General features: G+C 43.8%; 1 protein-coding gene and 1 pseudogene across 2 annotated transcripts; one reads left to right on the top strand and one right to left on the bottom strand.

Annotated features, from left to right (window-relative positions):
- Window positions 1-6,875: 6,875 nt before the first annotated feature.
- LOC106560264 (mitochondria-eating protein-like) lies at window positions 6,876-11,854 on the bottom strand (annotated as a pseudogene).
- Window positions 11,855-11,989: 135 nt separating this feature from the next.
- On the top strand, window positions 11,990-23,137 carry sgcb (sarcoglycan, beta (dystrophin-associated glycoprotein)). Of its 2 annotated transcripts, none has more exons than XM_014122973.2 (6): window positions 11,990-12,269; window positions 13,072-13,281; window positions 21,231-21,416; window positions 21,615-21,806; window positions 21,965-22,096; window positions 22,205-23,137. In XM_014122973.2, exons 1-6 carry the CDS (start codon window positions 12,255-12,257, stop codon window positions 22,409-22,411), a joined length of 942 nt encoding a protein of 313 aa, XP_013978448.1. In that variant the 5' UTR covers window positions 11,990-12,254; the 3' UTR covers window positions 22,412-23,137. The 2 variants fall into 2 exon arrangements, with proteins under 2 accessions (XP_013978448.1, XP_045543627.1); XM_045687671.1 differs by having other exon boundaries at window positions 12,256-12,524.
- Window positions 23,138-23,196: the final 59 nt, after the last annotated feature.

Below are 23,196 nucleotides of genomic sequence, written 5' to 3'. Positions count from 1 at the left end.
CTCCAATCATACCTCTCATAACTCTCCCTCTCTGCCTGTCCTGGTCCCTGGTGTCATAAACAGGTCCCTCCTGTGCAGTGGTCACTGTGTCCTGCTCTGGTCCAGATGTGTTTTTATGGCCCTCCAGGACCACACAGACCCAGAGTCTCTCTGAGCGTCCAGGGGTTTCCTGACTGACTCCGCCAGTGAGGCATTACTCCATCAAAGTACAGAGTAAACCTGCCACACCCTGCCTCTCTGGCCACTCATCACCACAGCTATGGATCACTGCCCCCGTCTGTTTCACCTGGACCAATATCCACAACCCTATCAACAGTTTAATAAAGTTTGTCTGTGAGAAAGTATAATGTAATACAACTTTGGATATAATGCAATGTGTAATCATCTCTAGAGTGAGCATATTACAAGCTCCCATGTTCAGAAAGTGTTGTTGATTGGGAATTGGGAACTGTTCTTAACAGTAGAAACACACAAAGCCTTGCTTTTGTTCAGTCTTGCGAGTCAAGTCTGAAACTTTTCCTCTAGATCTTTTTGGTTTTAAGTTGAATTTCTTGCACTTCTTTCTCATGCCCTTTCCTTCCTCTGCCTTCCACCTCCCTCCCTCTCTTTTTTCCTCCATTTTCATATTCTCTTTGATTTATGCACTGTGGTCCAGCCACCCGTAACCGTGTCATCATGTGCAGTGATATACGACCCTATTAATGTTCCCCTATTCATCTGGCAGGCTGCAGCCTGGAGCTGGGGGCCAGCGGCCGGGCCAAGGTGGGTACTCACTCAGACCTTCACTTGTAGGAGAGAGAGAACCTCAGGGCTGGCCAGAACTGAATACAACCCACTGAAAATGGCCCTGGGCGAATGAGAGGAAGCATCATACTCTCCATCGATGTTGAAACAGAGCTCTGAGACTGAACTGGCCCAATTTGGACTCATCTCTGGATCTACCCAGGAGGAGGTCCAACAATAACAGAGTTCCTCCAACTAGGGCTGTGAATGAATGTCTCACTTCTCTCTACAGCTGCTCATCCATGTTTTCACCCTGGTTCAACAAGACACAGTAGTCCCATCTTGTTTTTTCCTGACTATGCAGTGTTTACCGTTAATGCAGTCTCCACTAACGCAGGAATATTGCCATTCAATTTCAATCAACCTGTAATGCTGAACTTACGCGACAAGGATTGAATGACGCCCTAAGTCTTTAAATTCAGGAAGCGTTTCAGAAGTGTCCATTAGTCTGTGATTTGAGGGCCTATAAAAAGTGTAGATCTCTGGGACACTTTGATGGTTTTTAATGCAGATGACAGCAGCAGGCCTGAATGGTTTTGTCACATGTAGAGCCACAAGAGGGCAGGAAGAGGGGGAACTATCTGACCTCAAAGGTTCAGCCTGGGCCCAGGAAAAACACACCTGTAACTAGAGCAATAGATCACATGTGACCTGTGACCAGGGAAATAAATCCCAGGTGACCAAACAGGAGTAACAGATGGGTTCTGTTTTGTTCTGCCTCCCCTTCCTTCCCCAGGCAGCTTCTCCACGGATTTCTCTCTCTTAGAAAGCAAAATGACTCATAAGGTTTCAGATTATATATAATGTCCACCAAATTCAAATGTAAATAGCAAAGAATAAAATCTCCCACTTTTTCTAAGTTTCTAGGTTTACCAGCACAGGTGTCAGCTCCTCTGTTCCCGTCAGCCATAAAGAATTTCAGAAAAGTCAATCTGCACCATGATAGGAGTTATTACACATTCTACTGGACAAGTCCCAGGTATGGAACAAGATGAGGTGGAGGATGAGGTGGAGACAGGAAACCACAAAGACCAGAGAGAGAGAGAGAGAAAAAGAGAGAAGTAATGTACAGTGGCAAGAAAAATTATGTGAACCTTTAACCCCCATAAATTGGTCATACCATTTGATCTGATCTTCATCTAGGTCACTACAAGAGACAAACACAGTCTGCTTAAACTAATAACACACAAACAATTATATGTTTTCATGTATTTATTTGACACACCGTGTAAACATTCACAGTGCAGGGTGGGAAAAGTATGTGGACCCTTGGATTTAATAAATGGTTGACCCTCCTTTGGCAGCAATAACCTCAACCAAACGTTTTCTGTGGTTGCGGATCAGACCTGCACAACTGTCAGGAGGAATTTTGGACCATTCCTCTTTACAAAACTGTTAGAGTTCAGCAATATTCTTGGTGTGAACTGCTCTTGAGGTCATGCCACAGCATCTCAAATCGGGTTGAGGTCAGGACTCTGACTGGGCCACTACAGAAGGCATATTTTCTTCTGTTGAAGCCATTCTGTTATTGATTTACGTCTGTGTTTTGGCTCGTTGTCCTGTTGCATCACCCAACTTCTGTTGAGCTTCAATTGGCGGACAGATAGCCTAACATTCTCCTGCAAAATGTCTTGATAAACTTGGGAATTCATTTTTCCGTCGATGATAGCAAGCTGTCCAGGCCCTGAGGCAGCAAAGCAACACCAAACCATGATGCTCCCTCCACCATACTTTACAGTTGGGATGAGGTGTTGATGTTGGTGTTCTGTGTCTTTTTCTCTCCACACATAGTGTTGTGTGTTCCTTCCAAACAACTCAACTGTAGTTTCATCTGTCTACAGAATATTTTGTCAGTAGCGCTGTGGAACATCCAGGTGCACTTTTGCAAACTTCAGACGTGCAGCAATGTTTTTTTTGGACAGCAGTGGCTTCTTCCTTGTTGTCCTCCCATGAACACCATTCTTGTTTAGTTTTTTATAGGGCAAGGCAGCTCTAACCAACATCTCCAATCTCGTTTCATTTATTGGACTCCAGGTTAGTGGACTCTTGACTCCAATTAGCTTTAGGAGAAGTCATTAGCCTTGGCGTTCAAATACTTTTTCCAACCTACACTGTGAATGTTTATATGATGGATTCAATATAGACAAGAAAAATACAATAATTTGTGCGTTATTAGTTTAAGCACACTATGTTTGTCTATTGTTGTGACTTAGACGAAGATCAGATCAAATTTGATGACCAATTTATGCAGAAATCCAGGTAATTCCAGAGGGTTCACATACTTTTTCTTGCCACTGTATATGTGCATGCCTCTGTGTTATAGCATGTGATTTCATACATACCATACAGTAAATATAGTGTGCGGTATGATCATGTTCAGATGGACTTGGCTCTCCCTAGGGGAGAGTGTTGTTATGGTCCCCAGTAGAGACCCCCTCTCTCACACATCTGTCCCCTCAGGGCTGCTGAGCTCTGTGCTTAACCCTTCCATGACCACAGCTGACCACAGCACACCTGTGTAAACATTCCCCCAGCTCAGAGAAGGAGAGCTCTCAGCTCTCACTTGTGTGGTGGACCAGCAGCACAGCCTCTGTAGACCCAGTCCCATTTACGCCATGGTAACAGCTGATTGGACCAGGCCAGCTAGGTCAGAAAGGACACGCTCAGTGTGGGAATGCGGTGAGGTAAAAAGGCTGTAGTTTCCATGACATCCTGGAGGGAGGGACAGAGGGTTTCTGCACGTTCCAGAACACACAGGGTTTTTCCATACATACAGAATTACCCTGGTCCCCAGGATTCAGCAGTTCACTAACACATGGGTTAAATGAGGATATCTCAGTTCATGTGAGAGGACTTTTCAAACGGCCTGATTGCTCCTGACATAACCCCTGACATAATATATCAGGAGTGTTTGTTTATGTCTTACTGTTTCACCGTCATGTCAAAACCCATGTCACACAATCTACACACATCCATCTGTATTAGACACTGATGCTACGTTTCTAGTTGCTCTCATGTCAATCATTTGGGTGAAGTGAACATAGTGCACCCTGGAGACTTTTTGGATTGTTTTGTGAATACAGCAACAGTTACACTCTAACCAGAAGAAAGTGAATCCACATCCTCTGATCTATGAGCACAATCACTGCAGCCACAACACCACCGTCTAATCTCCAAACAACATCTACTCACACTGAAAGGGAGGCAATTCTAATCAACAAACAACAATTACAACCCAGGAACATAGAACTCTTAGAATCTAATCAACAAACAAGGACAACATCTCATTAACTTACAGGCATCTCATTGCCAAACAAGCGCTGGGACCAGCGAGCAGCTATCATCAACAGTGCTGTTAAATCAACAAACAGGCCCTGGAGGGTGGAGGTAGGCCCAATGCCTGTTTCAGCTTGGTGTCTGCTCTGTGAAGCAGGGGTCCAATTGTGTGCACTGGAGAGCGTTTAAACAGCCAATTGTGTCATGTGTTTGGCTTGTGAGGGGAGCAGGGCAGGACTGGGCAAGGCCTGAGGAGAGGGAAGGCTAATTAGACTGTGGTAATTAGGGACTGTGAATGCCAGATCATCACGAGGCTGGCATCACCACTGAGATTGTGCTTAATAAGTGCATTCATATGTACACACAAAGACACATACATACACCCGCACACACATTAAATCACACATGTGCGCTGCAAGTACACACTCTTCAGCATGGTTGGAGACTCTTATCCTCAATACTTGCTCTTGTCTTTTCCTTCTCCCCGTTCCTCTCTCCATGGCTCTGGGTCTCTTGATGGAGAGTAATAGTTTAGGCCCTACTTTAATTACACAGACATTCACACTTAGTCTTGCTCAAAGTTCCTGAGGTGCAGTGACTTTGAGAGTCCAAGGACAGGCCCAAATGTCCTTTTTTCTTTTAACAAGTCAGAAACCTACAGTATTTTTGGCTCTAGAGAAAACCTTGTTCTTTCTGGAGCCACTATTTTCCCTTGCAGAGTCTAGCCTCTACAGTAGAACAACAGTGCCCTCTAATGTCTTACTTGTGTGCAGTACTACCGGAACTCTCAGCTTTTATCATCAGTGCAGATCCACTGAGATCAACACCCTGATGAAACTCTAACCCTTTGGAATGGTGGAGCATACCTTCAATTGACAACTCTAACTCACCCATAGGGAACAGGACCGTTTTTTCTTTCATACACTACGGGGGGCACTGGTAATGTAAAGGGTGATGGAAGGGTAATTTGCTATAATCGGGAGAGAGGGAAGAACATTGCTGTCCAAAAAGTTCCCTGCAATAAGAATAACTTCGACCAGTGTTCTTTGAGAACACAAAGTACAGCATGAGTAAAATAGAGTAGGGCTTTCATGCTGAAAATAAAAGGTTGATGCTTATGAATTCATAGCACGGTCTGCATGCATTATACCAAACAGTGCTTTCTAATTTTCCTGTCGGCTTGACTCCTGAGCCATTCTGTAATTACATTGCTGTAGTCTCTGTACTGTACGTACGGCCATGGCTGGGGGAGGTTATGTGATACCCTGGCAACGGCAGTTTTATTTGTATTTGTCCTCATGGTCAGTGAATCAGTCTTTCTAAACAGTGCATCTCAGTAACTTGTTTGGTATGTTCCCTGTTGGCCTGTCTCTGCTTGGTCTCCAGACTCCGGCAGGGACATGGAACAACATTGAACAGCCACCCACATCATGAACAATCCAAAACCACATTGTTAATGGGATCATTTGCCACACAGGATGTCCTCCTCCCATCCCCAAATGGACCTGTCCATAGCCTACTTTATAGTTAACATATAGTACATACTTTACAGTAAAATACATTTTGTATTCTGTACTCAGTGACAAACGCAAAGATATTTAAGCTCAAATCTGTTTTGTTTACCACTAAATTTAGCACACACAACACTCAAACACTGTTTGGGGCTAAATGAAATAATATACAATGATTCCAGCTGCCAAAGACATGTTTCAAAATAGTGATTTTCCTAAATGCATGTTGTTTTGGGATTGTGTGTATATAGTAAGCAACATCCTTAGAACAAAAATAATATTTTCTCAAGTCAACCATTTCAAGTTTCAGAAGATTTTGTGCATCACTTTTGATCAAATATATCGCTCCAAATCCTTCCAATTGTATCCTTCCAAATATCACAACACCAACAACAATAAACACACACAGCAACTGATTACTTTACAAACTGCATGCTAAATCATTATTCTCAGCAATACCAAATCTCTCTGGTTTTTGTTGAAAAGTTCTGATTGAACTTTAGCAGCATGTGTCTTACAAGAAAATCATTGACTTTAAAAAACATTCCACCAACATATCCACACTGTTGATAAGCAGGTCGAGACTTACAATCAAAGGAATTCAGAAAGAGAGGTCCTTATAACCTAGGTCTATCAAGGTTCAAGGTCAGAGATTACATCTAAACTAAGTGTCTTGGAAAGTGCTACTGTGCAGGTCTTAATGTCGAGTTAAGAACTTAAGAACCACTAAAATAATAAGACACACACACAGTTTACACACAGTTTACACACAGTTTACACACAGTTTATACACAGTTTATACACAGTTTACACCTATACATAGTAGTGTTGCAGCACCCTCTCTGGATACTGTCATGGTAACATTGACCTTCCCTGCAGTATACTGTAAACTCTGGAGCAATGTCCACGACTAGAGGAATCTCAAGTAATCTCAACTGACAATGAAGACAGGATTCAGTCCATTAAAGTTCAAAATCAGACTTTGTTGCAAAGATTAAATAGATGTGAAGTGTGTTCTCCTTTCCTTTCATAGATCAGTGGTCAGTCAGAGTTTATAGGCAACTGGCTGAGAGACGTCCAGCAGAGGGGCTTCTGCTGTGGCTAAAGGCCTGAGAGAGATGGGGAGGTAGAGAGAGAGATGGGGAGGGAGAGAGAGAGAGAGATGGGGAGGGAGGGAGAGAGAGAGATGGGGAGGGAGGGAGAGAGAGAGAGAGATGGGGAGGGAGGGAGAGAGAGAGAGATGGGGAGGGAGGGAGAGAGATGTGGAGGGAGAGAGAGATGTGGAGGGAGACAGAGAGATGTGGAGGGAGACAGAGAGATGAGGAGGGAGACAGAGAGATGAGGAGGGAAAGAGAGAGAGATGAGGAGGGAAAGAGAGAGAGATGAGGAGGGAAAGAGAGAGAGATGGAAGGGAGAAAAAAGCTGTCTGGTACACTGAGCATTTCTTGCATCTTTGGATTTGAGGTTTATTTACTCTCTCTCACTAATACTACATCTAGGAGTTACTGGCGTTTTCGTACTTACCCCAAGGGCTCAGGATATGCATGTATGTATTTTGGTGCCAAGAGAAAGGTAAACACTAAATCACACATGTACAGCTTTCCCAGCTGCTATTTTCTTGCATCATAAAAACACTGGGCTGTTCCAAAGAATGACAGTAAATCATATCTAAACGACCTTCCAAAGGGTTTGTTGCTATTGACATTCTTTTAAGGTGTTAGGTCTCAGTCGTCCGAGTAACTTAGGAGAGTGCGTGTGGGGCTGCCAGAGTGAGAGCAAACAGGACTGTAGCTCCTGCTTCTGCTCCGCCACTGGAAGACAGCAGAGAAACCACATGAATCATGTATTGTGATCATGTGGTAATTGCTAAAGCAAGGTCTATGATTCTACAGTTCTTTTCTAGGGAATGAAGGTGTATTAGTACCAGAGCTCCTCTCCTGGTGACGGCCTCTCCCTTCACTATGACACTGTCCCCCTCCACCAGCGCTGGCCACACATGGTACACCACCAGAGGAGCAGTAAACTCAGAGTCATAGCTATGATGATACCTGACACACACACACAGAGAGAGAGAGAGAGAGAGAGAGAGAGAGAGAGAGAGAGAGAGAGAGAGAGAGAGAGAGAGAGAGAGAGAGAGAGAGAGAGAGAGAGAGAGAGAGACAGAGAGACAGAGAGACAGAGAGACAGAGAGACAGAGAGAGAGAGAGAGAGAGAAGGGAGTGTAAATATACGACAAGGGTGACATCAAGTGGTAGGGATAGGAATTATATATCTCATCTTGTTATTGTTACTTCATGAAGTCAATGGATGCAGACTGACGTGTTGTCACTGTAGAGTTCTGGGTCGCTGGTTAAGGCCAAGTCCAGAGGAGAGGCCAGTGTCTGCATGTCCACCTCCGGAGAGAGGTCCACCTCCGGAGAGAAGGAAATCCGTGGGTTCACATTCATGGCGTTGATCACGTCCTGGGAGAGGGAACATTACAATACACTCAGACACACACCTCCTAATAACAAACACTCAATGAACTACAGTGCATGAGACTCTAGAAATTGGAATGTAAAGGTGACTGGAATCCACAGGTTTTTGTAATATGTCAGACATATCAGTAAGAGAGAAAAGTGTAGCCCATACATTAACACTGGCCTGCACATCGTAGAGGTCCAGGTTCTTGACGATGTAATCCACCACTGACTCCTCCAGGACGTCTGGCCCCAGGGAGACAGGGTCTTCCTCACACGCAGCTTGAACTGGTGGTAGGCCAGCTTGGCTGCCTGGAAGGCCTCCTGACACACACACACACGTCTATGTAGCGTCTCAGCAGGCTCTGGGCCTCCAGGCGCTCCACAGCATACGGGTCACTGAATCGGGACACGAGCCGTACGTGGCGGGACGAGTTGTTGAGCTGGGCCCGGGTGGGAGACTCAGTCCTCAGGGGGCTGGAGTGGTGGCTATGTCTGGGCAGGGGGCTGGAGTGGTGGCTATGTCTGGGCAGGGGGCTGGAGTGGTGGCTATGTCTGGGCAGGGGGCTGGTGGAACGACTCGTCACCAACCTGACAGAGATACAAAGGAGAGGAACGGAGAGAAACGTGTTCAAAATATCATTGAAAAGAGGAAAGTAAAAAAATACAGAATTTTCAGCACATTGTGGGCCATCATGTGGGAGGAGAGAAATGGATATGAGATTTACTGTGTGTATGTGTGTGTGTCCTGCTCACCTCTCTTGCAGCATGCTCTTCTCTGCTGTGAGGAAAGACACCTCATCCCTCAGCAGACGCCCCTGCCTCTCAGAGTCATCCAGAACATTCAGCTTCCTCTTATAGGTCTCCACCTGGTCACGGGCCGCACGCAATCTGACACACAGATACACACAATAATAACCTCAGAACATACACATCAATAAGCCAAAGAGGACAAATAATACTCACATGAAAATTGTACTAAACTGTATTTATTCCATTCCTTTACTTAGATTTGTGTGTATTAGGTATTTGTTGTGGAATTGTTAGATGACATGTTAGATATTGCTGCATTGTCGGAACTAGAAGCACAAGCATTTTGCTACACTCGCAACAACACCTGCTAATCATGTGTACGTGACCAATAACATTTGATTTATTACAGTATGTACAGTATCACTCACTATGCTTTCAGCTGTAGTATCTCATCCTCTGTGACCAGCAGAGTTGTGGCTGACATGTTTATGGTGTCGTCCAGTTGCAGATGAGTATCCGCCAGTCTGTAAACCCATTTAACATACCAGTAAGTAAATAAAACTTAGACCAGAAAGTTAGTCATACGTTACCTGGTGTAGACTTATTTGATTGGATTTAAATGAGTAGGTCCATTGTATGGATTAATAACTAATATTGTTTGTTTAGTGCAGATTTACTCCTGTTTGAGGGACTCCAGCTGCAGGAAAGTGGAGCACAGCTGAGTGTCCATCTTCTGCATGTCGTTCTTGTGGGAGCAGACAGCGCCCTGATCTTCCACTCCTTCTTCACAGACTCCTGCATGACAACACACAGCATTTAGCCTTGACTATCGCTGTCTTAATCACAATATGTGACAGAACAGAATATAATATAACAAATAACTAAATAGAAATAATTTGTACTTAACAAATAATTTAATCTCTGTACAACCATAACAGAATACAGATAATTTCACCTGGATGAGGTTGAGGCTGATGTTGTTTGTGACAGAGGAGGTTGCCATGGAGAAGCAGGTCCCCAGCCATGGCAGAAGATGTGATTTGAGCACGTCCACTCCTGCATAGTGACCACCTAACTCAAAAGAAAAAGAGGCATTATTAGACAATTGTTTGGGTAAGGCAAAAGAGAGGAGAGTTTTGAGAAGAAGCTTAGACACATACCCTCTATAGCAGTGAGGTTGAGGATGGTGAATAGTTGTCCCTGTATCTTGGAGGTGAGCTCCACCAACTCACAGCACCTGTTCAGATTCTTGTCACAGGAGATGACCTAGGAAGGTGGCAAACAGGGTTGAGAATAATGAACCAACACAAACTGGACATACAATTTAAAGCTAGTCCTTAATTGAAACAATAACAAAGCGGTCGCCCCACCTCTTTTGGTAAAAAGCTGAGGGATGGGCCTGGAGAAATGTAACAACCACTCTCAAATTCATAGACAGAGATATGGATGTAAGGACTGACCATCCATTATATCAAAATGATAGTTTTAACCATGTTTACATTTACATTGTTTACAAACATTGGAGTAAAACAAGCTTATATTTTGGGTTCTGATGGGGTGTGTCTGACAGTTGAACTAAGTACATGAGGCTTTTATATTGTTCGTGAATCAGTGGGGTATAGATCATTAATTTATAAGTCCAAAAATAGATGTAGCAACTAAGGATTCTAGCTTTTAATGTAATCTCAGCTGTGGGGTCAATTTAGGAGACTTCACATGGCTGATTGATTAGTGATTATCTTTATTATATCATATCGAATCCATGATATGTGCATATAAAATTACTTGTCTGTGACTTCCAGTGAGTCAAATGCACTAGCTGGTCTCTGAAGTATGTGATAATGCATTGGTCCAATCAGCAGTGGCGGTTCTAGACCATTTCAACTGGGGGGGGGGCAAGCTGGGGCCAGTTGTACTGTTAGAGGGGCCAGTTACATTAGACGTTATTGTTGTCATATCGTTTTCTTCACTGCATTGCAGGCATTAGCAGGCAAAAGACCATGTTCATAATCATTAGTGTTCCGCGCTGCCACTGTCTAATAACGGATGTAAAAAAAGAATGATAGCAAAAATTAGTAATGTAAAAATTATTTCATACTCCACATTTAGGGGGGGCCACAAGGGGGTCCAAAATTGTTGTCACAGGGGCACTGCCCCCCCTTGTGAAAAGCAGCCAAACTAGACGAAACAAATGATCAAGGGCAGAAAACATTTGATTGAACACAAGTGATTCATTCAATCGGCTATGGAATTCCACACCAATATCATATTTCTTACAGACTACTATTATTTAGACAACTATTCATTTACATATAAATACCAACTTTAGCCTTATAAAGGCCTAGTTGGTTCCTTTTCAGCCAACAGATGTAGGGTAGAAATAAATTATTTATGACTTACATGGTAGTCCTTGTACCAGGACTCAAGTTTGTCCTGCATAACGCTGAAGAAAGATGTGTTCACTCGCTTCCTTAGCGAGTCGGCCATGTCTGCTCCACTCCCTAAAATCCTGAAAGGTTTAACGCTCCTGGACAACAGTGGGATTTAATATTGGGCGAGAGCGCCGGTGACAGGCGCGGGCTCCATTTTTAGACCAGTTGTAAAAATTCTTGCCCTTGGCGTTTTGTCCACCTTCGTTACAACGGGTGCCAAGCGCCACCTCAGTTGTGGCAACGCTTTTTTACTCATAATATAGAGTGAGAATGTTTGTTAAAGCTGGCATTGTTTTCAGTGATAGTCTGGTTATTCCCGAGAAAGAGGTAGTTAGGATAGCCCACAAACAGAGGTGCTTCTACAGTTAGCTCCTTTATGATACAGGTGTAGTCGGCTGTCTGTGATGTAAACGAGACCATTGTAATGTCATACTGTCACACACACGTTCCTGTGTCAAGCCCAGGAAAAAACAGTGGAGCGTAGACAAATTTCCCTAATGAATTTTAGGCCAATAACTTACACGTCTCTTTTTGTCCACATAGGTAATAGTCTAACGAAAATAAAACTAATGAAGTGGCCATTTTAACATTTGGATAAATTATAATTTTCTAACGTTAATATTATTATTATAACTTCAACAAACTTCAACAAGTAATTGGTGGACAGTCTATTCGGAAGCCCCGCCTGCAAGTTATCTATGGAAAAAATATGAATGGATGATTTATGTGGACTTTCCTATTTTGGAATCCTGCTGCTGGCCTTTTCTATTGGCTGGTTTAGCCAGGAATGAACCATCTGTGATAAACACGGACAACTGTCGGCTACAGTGATCCAGCTATGGGACATTTTGATACAAATACCTCCAATTTAGCATTATTTTATGTTTTTGCTCATATAATTAGTACACTAATAAAAAACTATTCGCACGTATTAAAACTGGACAGATATATCTTATTTTATTCATTTGGATGAAGTGGTCTCCTCCACTGTCTTTCCCGACTCCCGAGCTGTCAACGGCAGTAGAAAAGGGAGGGTCAACATGGCGTCTGAGCAGGTCTGTTTTCAATAGCTTAAGACATTCTTGTTTTTCTACATTTCACATTCACGGTTTGCTTTTCAAACGTCTGGGGTTTAGATTTAAGCATCTTCATCAATACGAACTCATTTGAAAGGATTCATTTCAGTCGGACGTTGTAAAGCGGTTGCGGAGTATCCATACGGTTTTACTCTTCCCAAGCCCTTTATAATGTTTTTATGATAGGCTATCGCTCGAAATAACGGTTGATTGGCGCAGTTTTCCGCGGCATTGGTCAGTTTCAACTGGTTGTATTATCCCAAAGCATGAAGTTATCTTTTAATCTGAGTTGAATATGGACATATTCACATTTGTTACGGGAAAATACGTGTGATTTATTTTTAGTCATTGCACACAGAAAGAGAGACTCGGGTGTTTAATTGCGTGCATTCTTTAGAGCATTCTGTCTATCCAGCGAAGCCTGCGTAAACGCTAATTAAATACAATGTGGTAGTTTCAGTGTTACAATATATGGTTCTGTTTCTCTGTACTGAGATATACATTTGTTACGTTGTAACTACATGTGGTAGTTAAATAGACTGTCAATTGGGTTGTTACAATGTATCAACTAGATTAACTAGACTGCAGAGTGGAATACAATAACATGTGGTACTGAAGTTTCAGTGTGATAGCTAGAACTCTCTTCACGTTTCGTCTCACACAGTGAAGTCCATGTTTTGATTAATGGGGACCACCCAAAAAGTGGTGTGTAGATGTCACAGCATCTACACACTTTACACCTGAGCCTTTATACTGATGTTTACTGTTGTGTCTGTTGAAGGAGAGTTCCAACGGGCCTGTGAAGAGGTCTATGAGGGAGAAGGCCATCGAACGGCGGACCACCAACAAGGAGCACAACAGCAACTTCAAGGCAGGCTATGTGCCCATAGAGGAGGAGCGCCTGCACAAGACAGGCCTGAGAGGACGCAAGGGCAACATGGCTGTCTGCATCATCATCCTGCTCTTCCTGCTGGCACTCATCAACCTCATTGTGAGTGCCCGATTATACACAAAGCTCCTCTGCATTATGTAATCATCCTTGTGTATCTGAATTCACTTTTAACTCAGGCTAGTAGCATGGCGCCGGAGAAGATGGCTGACGTTTTATGTGCTCCTAACCGAATGTGTTTTTTTGTTTGGTTGTTTGTAACTTATTTTTTTACTTATTCTCTACATAATGTTGCTGCTACTGTCTCTTATGACCGAAAATATATTCTGGACATCAGAACTACGATTTCTCACCACGAACTGGCAGAAGCATTTTTTCCCTTCAACGAGTACGACGAGCCCAACATGAAGGACATACTGCTTTCCCGGGAATAGGCCCAAATCCCTGTCATTTGCATGAAGAGAAGACTGAGAAAAAGAGGACGGAGGTCGGGCTGCCTTCTGAGACTCTGTAGGCGATCGAATAAACCCCCACTGCCTTCCGTTCTACTAGCTAACATGCAATCATTGGAAAATAAAATCGACGACCTACGAGGAAGATTTAACTACCAACGGGACATTAACCTGTTAGGGCTAGGGGGCAGTATTTACACGGCCGGATAAAAAACGTACCCGATTTAATCTGGTTATTACTACTGCCCAGAAACTAGAATATGCATATAATTATTGGCTTTGGGTAGAAAACACCCTAAAGTTTCTAAAACTGTTTGAATGGTGTCTGTGAGTATAACAGAACTCATATGGCAGGCAAAAACCTGAGAAGATTCTGTACAGGAAGTGCCCTCTCTGACCATTCCTTGAGCTTCTTGACTCTTTTTATTGAAAACTTAGGATCTTTGCTGTAACGTGACACTTCCTACGGCTCCCATAGGCTCTCAGAACCCGGGAAAAAGCTGAATGATGTCGAGGCAGCCCCTGGCTGAAAAACATTAGCGCGTTTGGATAGTGGTCGGTCAGAGTACTATGAGACTGAGGCGCGTGCACGAGGCGACCCCATGTTTTTATTTTCTCTCTCTTTGTACTAAAACACAGATTCCCGGTCGGAATATTATCGCTTTTTTACGAGAAAAATGGCATAAAAATTTATTTTAAACAGCGGTTGACATGCTTCGAAGTACGGTAATGGAATATTTCGATTTTTTTTGTCACGAAACGCGTCGTGCGCGTCACCCTTCTTTACACTTCGGATAGTGTCTTGAACGCACAAACAAAACAGAGGATATTTGAACATAACTATGGATTATTTTGAACCAAACCAACATTTGTTATTGAAGTAGAAGTCCTGGGAGTGCATTCTGACAAAGAACAGCAAAGGTAATAACATTTTTCTTATAGTAAATCTGACTTTGGTGAGGGCTAAACTTGGTGGGTGTCTAAATAGCTAGCCCTGTGATGCCGGCCTATCTACTTAGAATATTGCAAAATGTGCTTTCACTGAAAAGCTATTTTAAAATCGGACATAGCGAGTGCATAGAGGAGTTCTGTATCTATAATTCTTAAAATAATTTTTATGTTTTTTGTGAACGTTTATCGTGAGTAATTTAGTAAATTCACCGGAACCTATGCTAGTTCTGAACGTCACATGCTAATGTAAAAAGCTGGGTTTTGATATAAATATGAACTTGATTGAACAAAACATGCATGTATTGTATAACATAATGTCCTAGGTGTGTCATCTGATGAAGATCATCAAAGGTTAGTGCTGCATTTAGCTGTGGTTTGGGTGTTGGTGACATTATATGCTAGCTTGAAAAATGGGTGTCTGATTATTTCTGGCTGGGTACTCTGCTGACATAATGTAATGTTTTGCTTTCGTTGTAAAGCCTTTTTGAAATCGGACAGTGTGGTTAGATTAACGAGAGTCTTGTCTTTAAAATGGTGTAAAATAGTCATATGTTTGAGAAATTGAAGTAATAGCATTTCTAAGGTATTTGAATAACGCGCCACAGGATTCCACTGGCTGTTACGTAGGTGGGACGATTTCGTCCCACCGACCCTAGAGAGGTTAAAAACGGAAATATCTTATGCTTCACGGAGTCGTAGCTGAATGGCAACATTATCAACATACAGCTGGCTAGTTATACGCTGTATCGGCAGGATAGAACGGCGCCGTCTGGTAAGACAACGGGGCTGAACTATGTATATTTGTAAACAACAGCTGGTGCAGGATATCTAAGGAAGTCTCGAGGTGTTGCTTGCCTGAGGCAGAGTATCTCATGATAAACTGTAGACCACACTATCTACCGAGAGAGTTTTAATCTGTATTTTCCGTTGCTGTCTACATACCACCACATACCGATGCTGGCATTAAGACCGCACTCAATGAGCTGTATTCCGCTATAAACAAACAGGAAAACACTCATCCAGAGGTGGCTCTCCTGGTGGCGGGGACTTTAATGCAGGGAAACTTAAATCAGTTTTACCAAATTTCTATCAGCATGTTAAATGTGCAACCAGAGGGAAAAAAACTCTAGACCACCTTTACTCCACACACAGAGATGCATACAAAGCACTCCCTCGACCCTCCCTTTGGCAAATCTGACCATAATTCTATCCTCCTGATTCCTGCTTACAAGCAAAAATTAAAGCAGGAAGCAGCAGTGACTTGGTCAATAAAAAAGTGGTCAGATGAAGCAGATGCTAAGCTCCAAGTCTGTAATATCAACATGTTCTAAGCAGACCACCATAGTCCCTGTGCGCAAGAACACTAAGGTAGCCTGCCTAAATGACTACTGACCCGTAGCACTCACGTCTGTAGCCATGAAGTGCTTTGAAAGGGTGGTCATGGCTCACATCAACACCGTCATCCCAGAAACCCTAGACCCAATCCAATTTGCATACTGCCCTAACAGATCCACAGATGATGCAATCTCTATTGCACTCCACACTGCCCTTTCTCACCTGGACAAAAGGAACACCTATGTGAGAATACTATTCATTGACTACAGCTCAGTGTTCAACACCATAGTGCCCTCAAAGCTCATCAATAAGCTAAGGACCCTGGGACTAAACACCTCCCTCTGCAACTGGATCCTGGACTTCCCGACGGGCCGTCCCCCAGGTGGTAAGGGTAGGTAACAACACATCCGCCATGCTGATCCTCAACACAGGGGCCCCTCAGGGGTGTGTGCTCAGTCCCCTCCTGTACTCCCTGTTCACTCATGACTGCACGGCCAGGCACGACTCCAACACCATCATTAAGTTTGCCGATGACACAACAGTGGTAGGCCTGATCACTGACAACGACGAGACAGCCAATAGGGGGGAGGTCAGAGACCTGGCCGTGTGTTGCCAGGACAACAACCTCTCCCTAATCATGATCCAAGACAAAGGAGATGATTGTGGACTACAGGAGAAGGAGGACCAAGCACACCCCCATTCTCATCGACAAGGCTGTAGTGGAGCAGGTTGAGAGCTTCAAGTTCCTTGGTGTCCACATCACCAACAAACGAACATGGTCCTAGCACACCAAGACAGTCGTGAAGAGGGCATGACAAAACCTATTCCCCCTCAGGAGACTGAAAAGTTTTGGCATGGGTCCTCAGATCCTCAAAAGGTTCTACAGCTGCACCATCGAGAGCATCCTGACTGGTTGCATCACTGCCTGGTATGGCAACTGCTCGGCCTCTGACCGCAAGGCACTACAGAGGGTAGTGCGTACGGCCCAGTACATCACTGGGGCCAAGCTTCCTGCCATCCAGGACCTCTATACCAGGCGGTGTCAGAGGAAAGCCCTAAAAATTGTCAAAGACTCCAGCCACCCTAGTCATAGACTGTTCTCTCTGCTACCGCATGGCAAGCGGTACCAGAGCACCATGAGGCTTCTAAACAGCTTCTACCCCCAAGCCATAAAACTCCTGAACATCTAATCAAATGGCTACCCAGACTATTTGCATTGCCCACCCCCCCTCCCCCTCTTTTACACCACTGCTATTCTCTGTTATTATCTATGCATAGTCACTTTAATAACTCTACCTACATGTACATTTTACCTCAATTACCTTGAGTAACCGGTGCCCCTGCATATTGACTCTGTACCGGTACCCCCTGTATAAAGTCTCGCTATTGTTGTTTTACTGCTGCCCTTTAATTACTTGTTCCTTTTATTTCTTATTTGTATTTTTTAAACTGCATTGTTGGTTAGGGGCTTGTAAGTAAGCATTTCACTTGGCTACGCATGCCTCTCTCTAATATCAATATGCCTCGTCCATTACTGTCCTGGTTAGTGATTACTCTCTTATTTCACTGTAGAGCCTCTAGCCCTGCTCAATATGCCTTAACCAACCATGTTGTTCCACCTCCTACATATGCGATGACATCACCTGGTTTAAACGTATCTAGAGACTATATCTCTCTCATCATTACTCAATGCCTAGGTTTACCTCCAATGTACTCACATCCTACCTTACCTTTGTCTGTACACTATGCCTTGAATCTATGCTATCATGCCCAGAAACCTGCTCCTTTTACTCTCGGTTCCGAACGTGCTAGACGGCCAGTTCGTATAGCCTTTAGCCGTACCCTTATCCTACTTCTCCTCTCTTCCTCTGGTGATGTAGAGGTTAAACCAGGTCCTGCAGTGCCTAGCTCCACTCCCACTCCCCAGGTGCTCTCATTTGTTGACTTCTGTAACCGTAAAAGCCTTGGTTTCATGCATGTTAACATTAGAAGCCTACTCCCTAAGTTTGTTTTACTCACTGCTTTAGCACACTCTGCCAACCCGGATGTCTTAGCCGTGTCTGAATCCTGGCTTAGGAAAACCACCAAAAACCCTGAAATCTCCATCCCTAACTATAACATTTTCCACCAAGATAGAACTGCCAAAGGGGGTGGTGTTGCAATCTACTGCAGAGATAGCCTGCAGAGTTCTGTATTACTATCCAAGTCTGTAACCAAACAATTCGAGCTTCTACTTCTAAAAATTCACCTTTCCAGAAACACGTCTCTCACTGTTGCCGCTTGCTATAGACCACCCTCTGCCCCAAGCTGTGCCCTCGACACCATATGTGAATTGATTGCCCCCCATCTATCTTCTGAGCTCGTGCTACTAGGATACCTAAACTGGGACATGCTTAACACCCCGGCTATCCTACAATCTAAGCTTGATGCCCTCAATCTCACACAAATTATCAATGAACCTACCAGGTACAACCCCAAATCCATAAACACGGGCACCCTCATAGATATCATCCTAACTAACTCACCCTCCAAATACACCTCTGCTGTTTTCAATCAAGATCTCAGCGATCACTGCCTCATTGCTTGCATCCGTAATGGGTCTGCGACCAAACGACCACCCCTCATCACTGTCAAACGCTCCTTAAAACACTTCTGCGAGCATGCCTTTCTAATCGACCTGGCCGGGGTATCCTGGAATGACATCCCGTCAGTAGATGATGCCTGGTTATTCCTTAAAAGTGCCTTCTTCACCATCTTAAATAAGCATGCCCCATTCCAAAAATGTAGAACTAGGAATAGATATAGTCCTTGGTTCACTCCAGACCTGTCTGCCCTTGACCAGCACAAAAACATCTTGTGGCGTTCTGCATTAGCATCGACTAGCCCCCGTGATATGCAACTTTTCAGGGAAGTTAGGAACAAATATACACAGGCAGTTAGGAAAGCTAAGGCTAGCTTTTTCAAACAGATATTTGCATCCTGTAGTACAAACTCAAAAAAGTTCTGGGACACTGTAAAGTCCATGGAGAATAAGAGCACCTCCTCCCAGCTGCCCACTGCTCTGAGGCTAGGAAACACTGTTACCACCAATAAATCCACTATAATTGAGAATTTCAATAAGCAATTCTCTACGGCTGGCCATGCTTTCCACCTGGCTACCCCTACCCCGGTCAACTGCCCGGCACCCTCCACAGCAACCCTCCAAAGCCCCCACCATTTCTCCTTCACCCAAATCTAGATAGCTGATGTTCTGAAAGAGCTGCAAAATCTGGACCCCTACAAATCAGCCGGGCTAGACAATCTGGACCCTCTCTTTCTAAAATTATCTGCCGAAATTGTTGCAACCCCTATTACTAGCCTGTTCAACCTCTCTTTTGTATCGTCTGAGATTCCCAAAGATTGGAAAGCTACAGACCTATATCTATCCTACCTTGTCTTTCTAAGGTCTTCGAAAGCCAAGTTAACAAACAGATTACCGACCATTTCGAATCCCACCGTACCTTCTCCGCTAGGCAATCTGGTTTCAGAGCTGGTCATGGGTGCACCTCAGCCACGCTCAAGTTCCTAAATGACATCAAAACTGCCATCGATAAGAGACATTACCATGCAGCCGTATTCATTGACCTGGCCAAGGCTTTCGACTCTGTCAATCACCACGTTCTTATTGGCAGACTTGACAGCCTTGGTTTCTCAAATGATTGCCTCGCCTGGTTTACCAACTCCTTCTCTGATAGAGTTCAGTGTGTCAAATCGGGGGGCCTGTTGTCCAGACCTCTGGCAGTCTGTATGGGGTGCCACAGGGTTCAATTCTTGGGCCGACTTTCTTCTCTGTATGCATCAATGATGTCGCTCTTCCTGCTGGTGATTCTCTGATCCACCTCTGCTCAGACGACACCATTCTGTATACTCCTGGCCCTTCTTTGGACACTGTGTTAACTAACCTCCAGACGAGCTTCAATGCCATACAACTCTCCTTCCGTGGCCTCCAACTGCTCTTAAATGCAAGTAAAACTAAATGCATGCTATTCAATCGATCACTGCCCACACCTGCCCGCCCGTCCAGCATCACTACTCTGGACGGTTCTGACTTAGAATACGGGACAACTACAAATACCTAGGTGTCTGGTTAGACTGTAAACTCTCCTTCCAGACTCACATTAAGCATCTCCAATCCAAAATAAATCTAGAATCGGCTTCCTATATCGCAACAAAGCATCCTTCACTCATGCTGCCAAACATACCCTCGTAAAACTGACCATCCTACCGATCCTCGACTTCGGCGATGTCATCTATAAATTGCCTCCAACACTCTACTCAACAAATTGGATGCAGTCTATCACAGTGCCATCCGTTTTGTCACCAAAGCCCCATACACTACCCACCACTGCGACCTGTACGCTCTCATTGGTTGGCCCTCGCTTCATACTCGTCGCCAAACCCACTGGCTACAGGTTATCTACAAGTCTCTGCTAGGTAAAGCCCCGCCTTATCTCAGCTCACTGGTCACCATAGCAGCACCCACTCGTAGCACGCGCTCCAGCAGGTATATCTCACTGGTCACCCCCAAAGCCAATTCGTCCTTTGGTCGCCTTTCCTTCCAGTTCTCTGCTGCCAATGACTGGAACGAACTGCAATAATCATTGAAGCTGGAGACTCATATCTCCCTCACTAGCTTTAAGCACCAGCTGTCAGAGCAGCTCACAGATCACTGCACCTGTACATAGCCCATCTGTAAACAGCCCATCTATCTACCTCATCCCCATACTGTATTCATTTATCTTGCTCCTTTGCACCCCAGTATCTCTACTTGCATATTCATCTTTTGCACATCTACCATTCCAGTGTTTAATTGCTATATTGTAATTACTTCGCCACCATGGCCTGTTTATTGCCTTTACCTCCCTTATCTTACCTCATTTGCAGTCACTGTATATAGACTTTTTTTTCCTACTGTATTATTGACTGTATGTTTTGTTTATTCTAAGGGTAACTCTGTGTTGTTGTATGTGTCGAATTGCTATGCTTTATCTTGGCCAGGTCGCAGTTGCAAATGAGAACTTGTTCTCACCTAGCCTACCTGGTTAAATAAAGGTGAAATAAAAAATAAATAAAAAAAACTGTAAAGTCTACATCTGTTGTATTCAGCATTTCACTGTAAGGACTACACCTGTTGTATTCGGCGCATGTGACTAATAAGATTTGATTTGCATGGCATCATGATAATGTTAGTTGTGGTTATGTTATAACTAGTTATGATCATGACAATAATCAAATCAATATATCCAACTATCTGTATATTTTCCCAACTATCAGATCACTCTAGTGATCTGGACGGTGATACGAATCGGGCCCAGTGGTTGTGACAGTATGGAGTTTCATGAGAGTGGGCTGCTGCGTTTCAAGCAGAAGGCAGACATGGGCGTGGTCCACCCACTGCACAAGAGTACTGTGGGGGGCAGGAAGGACCAGGACCTGGTTATCACCGGTAACAACAACCCGGTGAGCTCACGCAAAACACACTCACTTAGGCAAAACATAACCCAGCTGAAAACGGACTTTTAAAAATAATGTTTTAATTATGAAAAATATGAATAACATTCCACCCATGAGGCCACTAGGTCATTTGACTGCAGAAAAGGGCTACTCAGATTGTAAGCTCTTACATGTATAGGTTGTTTTTTTGTATATGTGTTCCAGGTGGTGTTCCAGCAGGGCTCCACTAAGCTCAGTGTTGAGAAAGAGAAGACGTCCATCACCAGTGACATGGGCATATCCTTCACTGACCCCCGCACTCAGAACACCTTCTTCAGCACAGACTTTGAAAACCACGAGTTCCACCTGCCCAAAGGAGTCAAAGTACTCAGTGTGAAGAAGGCCTCCACAGAAAGGGTATGTTCCAGGGTTACAGAAGCTATCTAATAAAACATGTCATTAAACCGTAGGATTGACCTTGCAGTGTGTTACTCTAGATCAAATACATTCTAGAATCTCTTCCTGTCATTGATGAACATTTTGAAAAATCCCAGAAAAAGTGATGACTCTTTCAGATCACCAGCAACGCTTCCTCTGACCTGTCCATCAAAGGGGACAGCAAGGCCATCATCCGTGGCAACGAGGGGGTCTTCATCATGGGCAAGACAGTGGAGTTCAGGATGGGAGGGGACATCGAGCTCAGAGCTGTGAGTGTCACCCCTTACCAAATTTGTAAAACATGTATACAATTTGAAAGTCGATGGTGTAGTGTATTCCATTAACAAATATGGTTAACAAGGTATTTCCCTTTGCAGGAGAACAGTATTGTTTTGAATGGATCTGTGATGGTGAGCGTCACTCGCATGCCTAACTCCTCAGTGGGGGCCAATGTGTATTTCGATGAGGGTCTGTTGAGGTACAAGCTGTGTATGTGTGCAGACGGCACTCTGTTCCGGGTCCAGGTGAAGTATCAGAACATGGGCTGCCAGACCTCAGACAACCCGTGTGGAAAGGCCCACTAAAGAGACTGGAACACAAACTGATGTTACACCATCCATCCTCTCCTACAGTCAACAGATGGTCTGGCCAACTAGTGTTGAAATACCATAGAATGGTGTAGCGTGCATACTCTATATGCATTCACAATGTAGCACACCCAGAAACACGCTTTTTTTATGTTGGTCTTTATGTCTGCATATCCACTTGGCCAAATATATCTAAATAAGTGATAAAGTATTATCATTGTTTTTTTCTGACTATATGAAGTAACAACAGAAGCAACACTTTACCAAGCCATCCAGTATTACCAGTATTCTGGATATTTCTAATCATTATTTGACATTTATATTTCCGCTGGCAGCTGTGTGTGACTCAAATACAAGTCACCCTGTATTAGGCATCAGCCACTGATCACATAGTGTGGGACACTATATTTATTTATTGATTAGTTAAGTTAGTTAAGGAGTTATGAGTTGGAGTTAGTGGGATGTGTGTGAAATAGGAAACTTAATTTTAGCCATTCAGTATTGCTGATTACAGGAGATAATCTGTGCTTGTTTAAAGGTCTAGTGTAGATTTTCATGAGTTGACTCTCTCAGCACTCTACATTGCTATACATCTGCCTCCTCAACCTGTACGTGCCAAACATTGTCTCTGTGTCTTCACAAAGGAAGAGATTCGAGTGTCTTTAGCTATGATGCCAAATGGAATTAATTTCCATGTGTCTATAATATATTGCCTAATGTTCAGAAAAGGGAATATACACTATATATACAAAAGTATGTGGACACCCCTTCAAATTTGTGGA

This window comes from Salmo salar, chromosome ssa10 (genome assembly GCF_905237065.1).
Source record: "Salmo salar chromosome ssa10, Ssal_v3.1, whole genome shotgun sequence".
Taxonomy (NCBI): domain Eukaryota; kingdom Metazoa; phylum Chordata; class Actinopteri; order Salmoniformes; family Salmonidae; genus Salmo; species Salmo salar.
The sequence above is the reverse complement of the archived record's forward strand: the minus strand, read 5'-3'. Positions and strand labels throughout refer to the sequence as shown.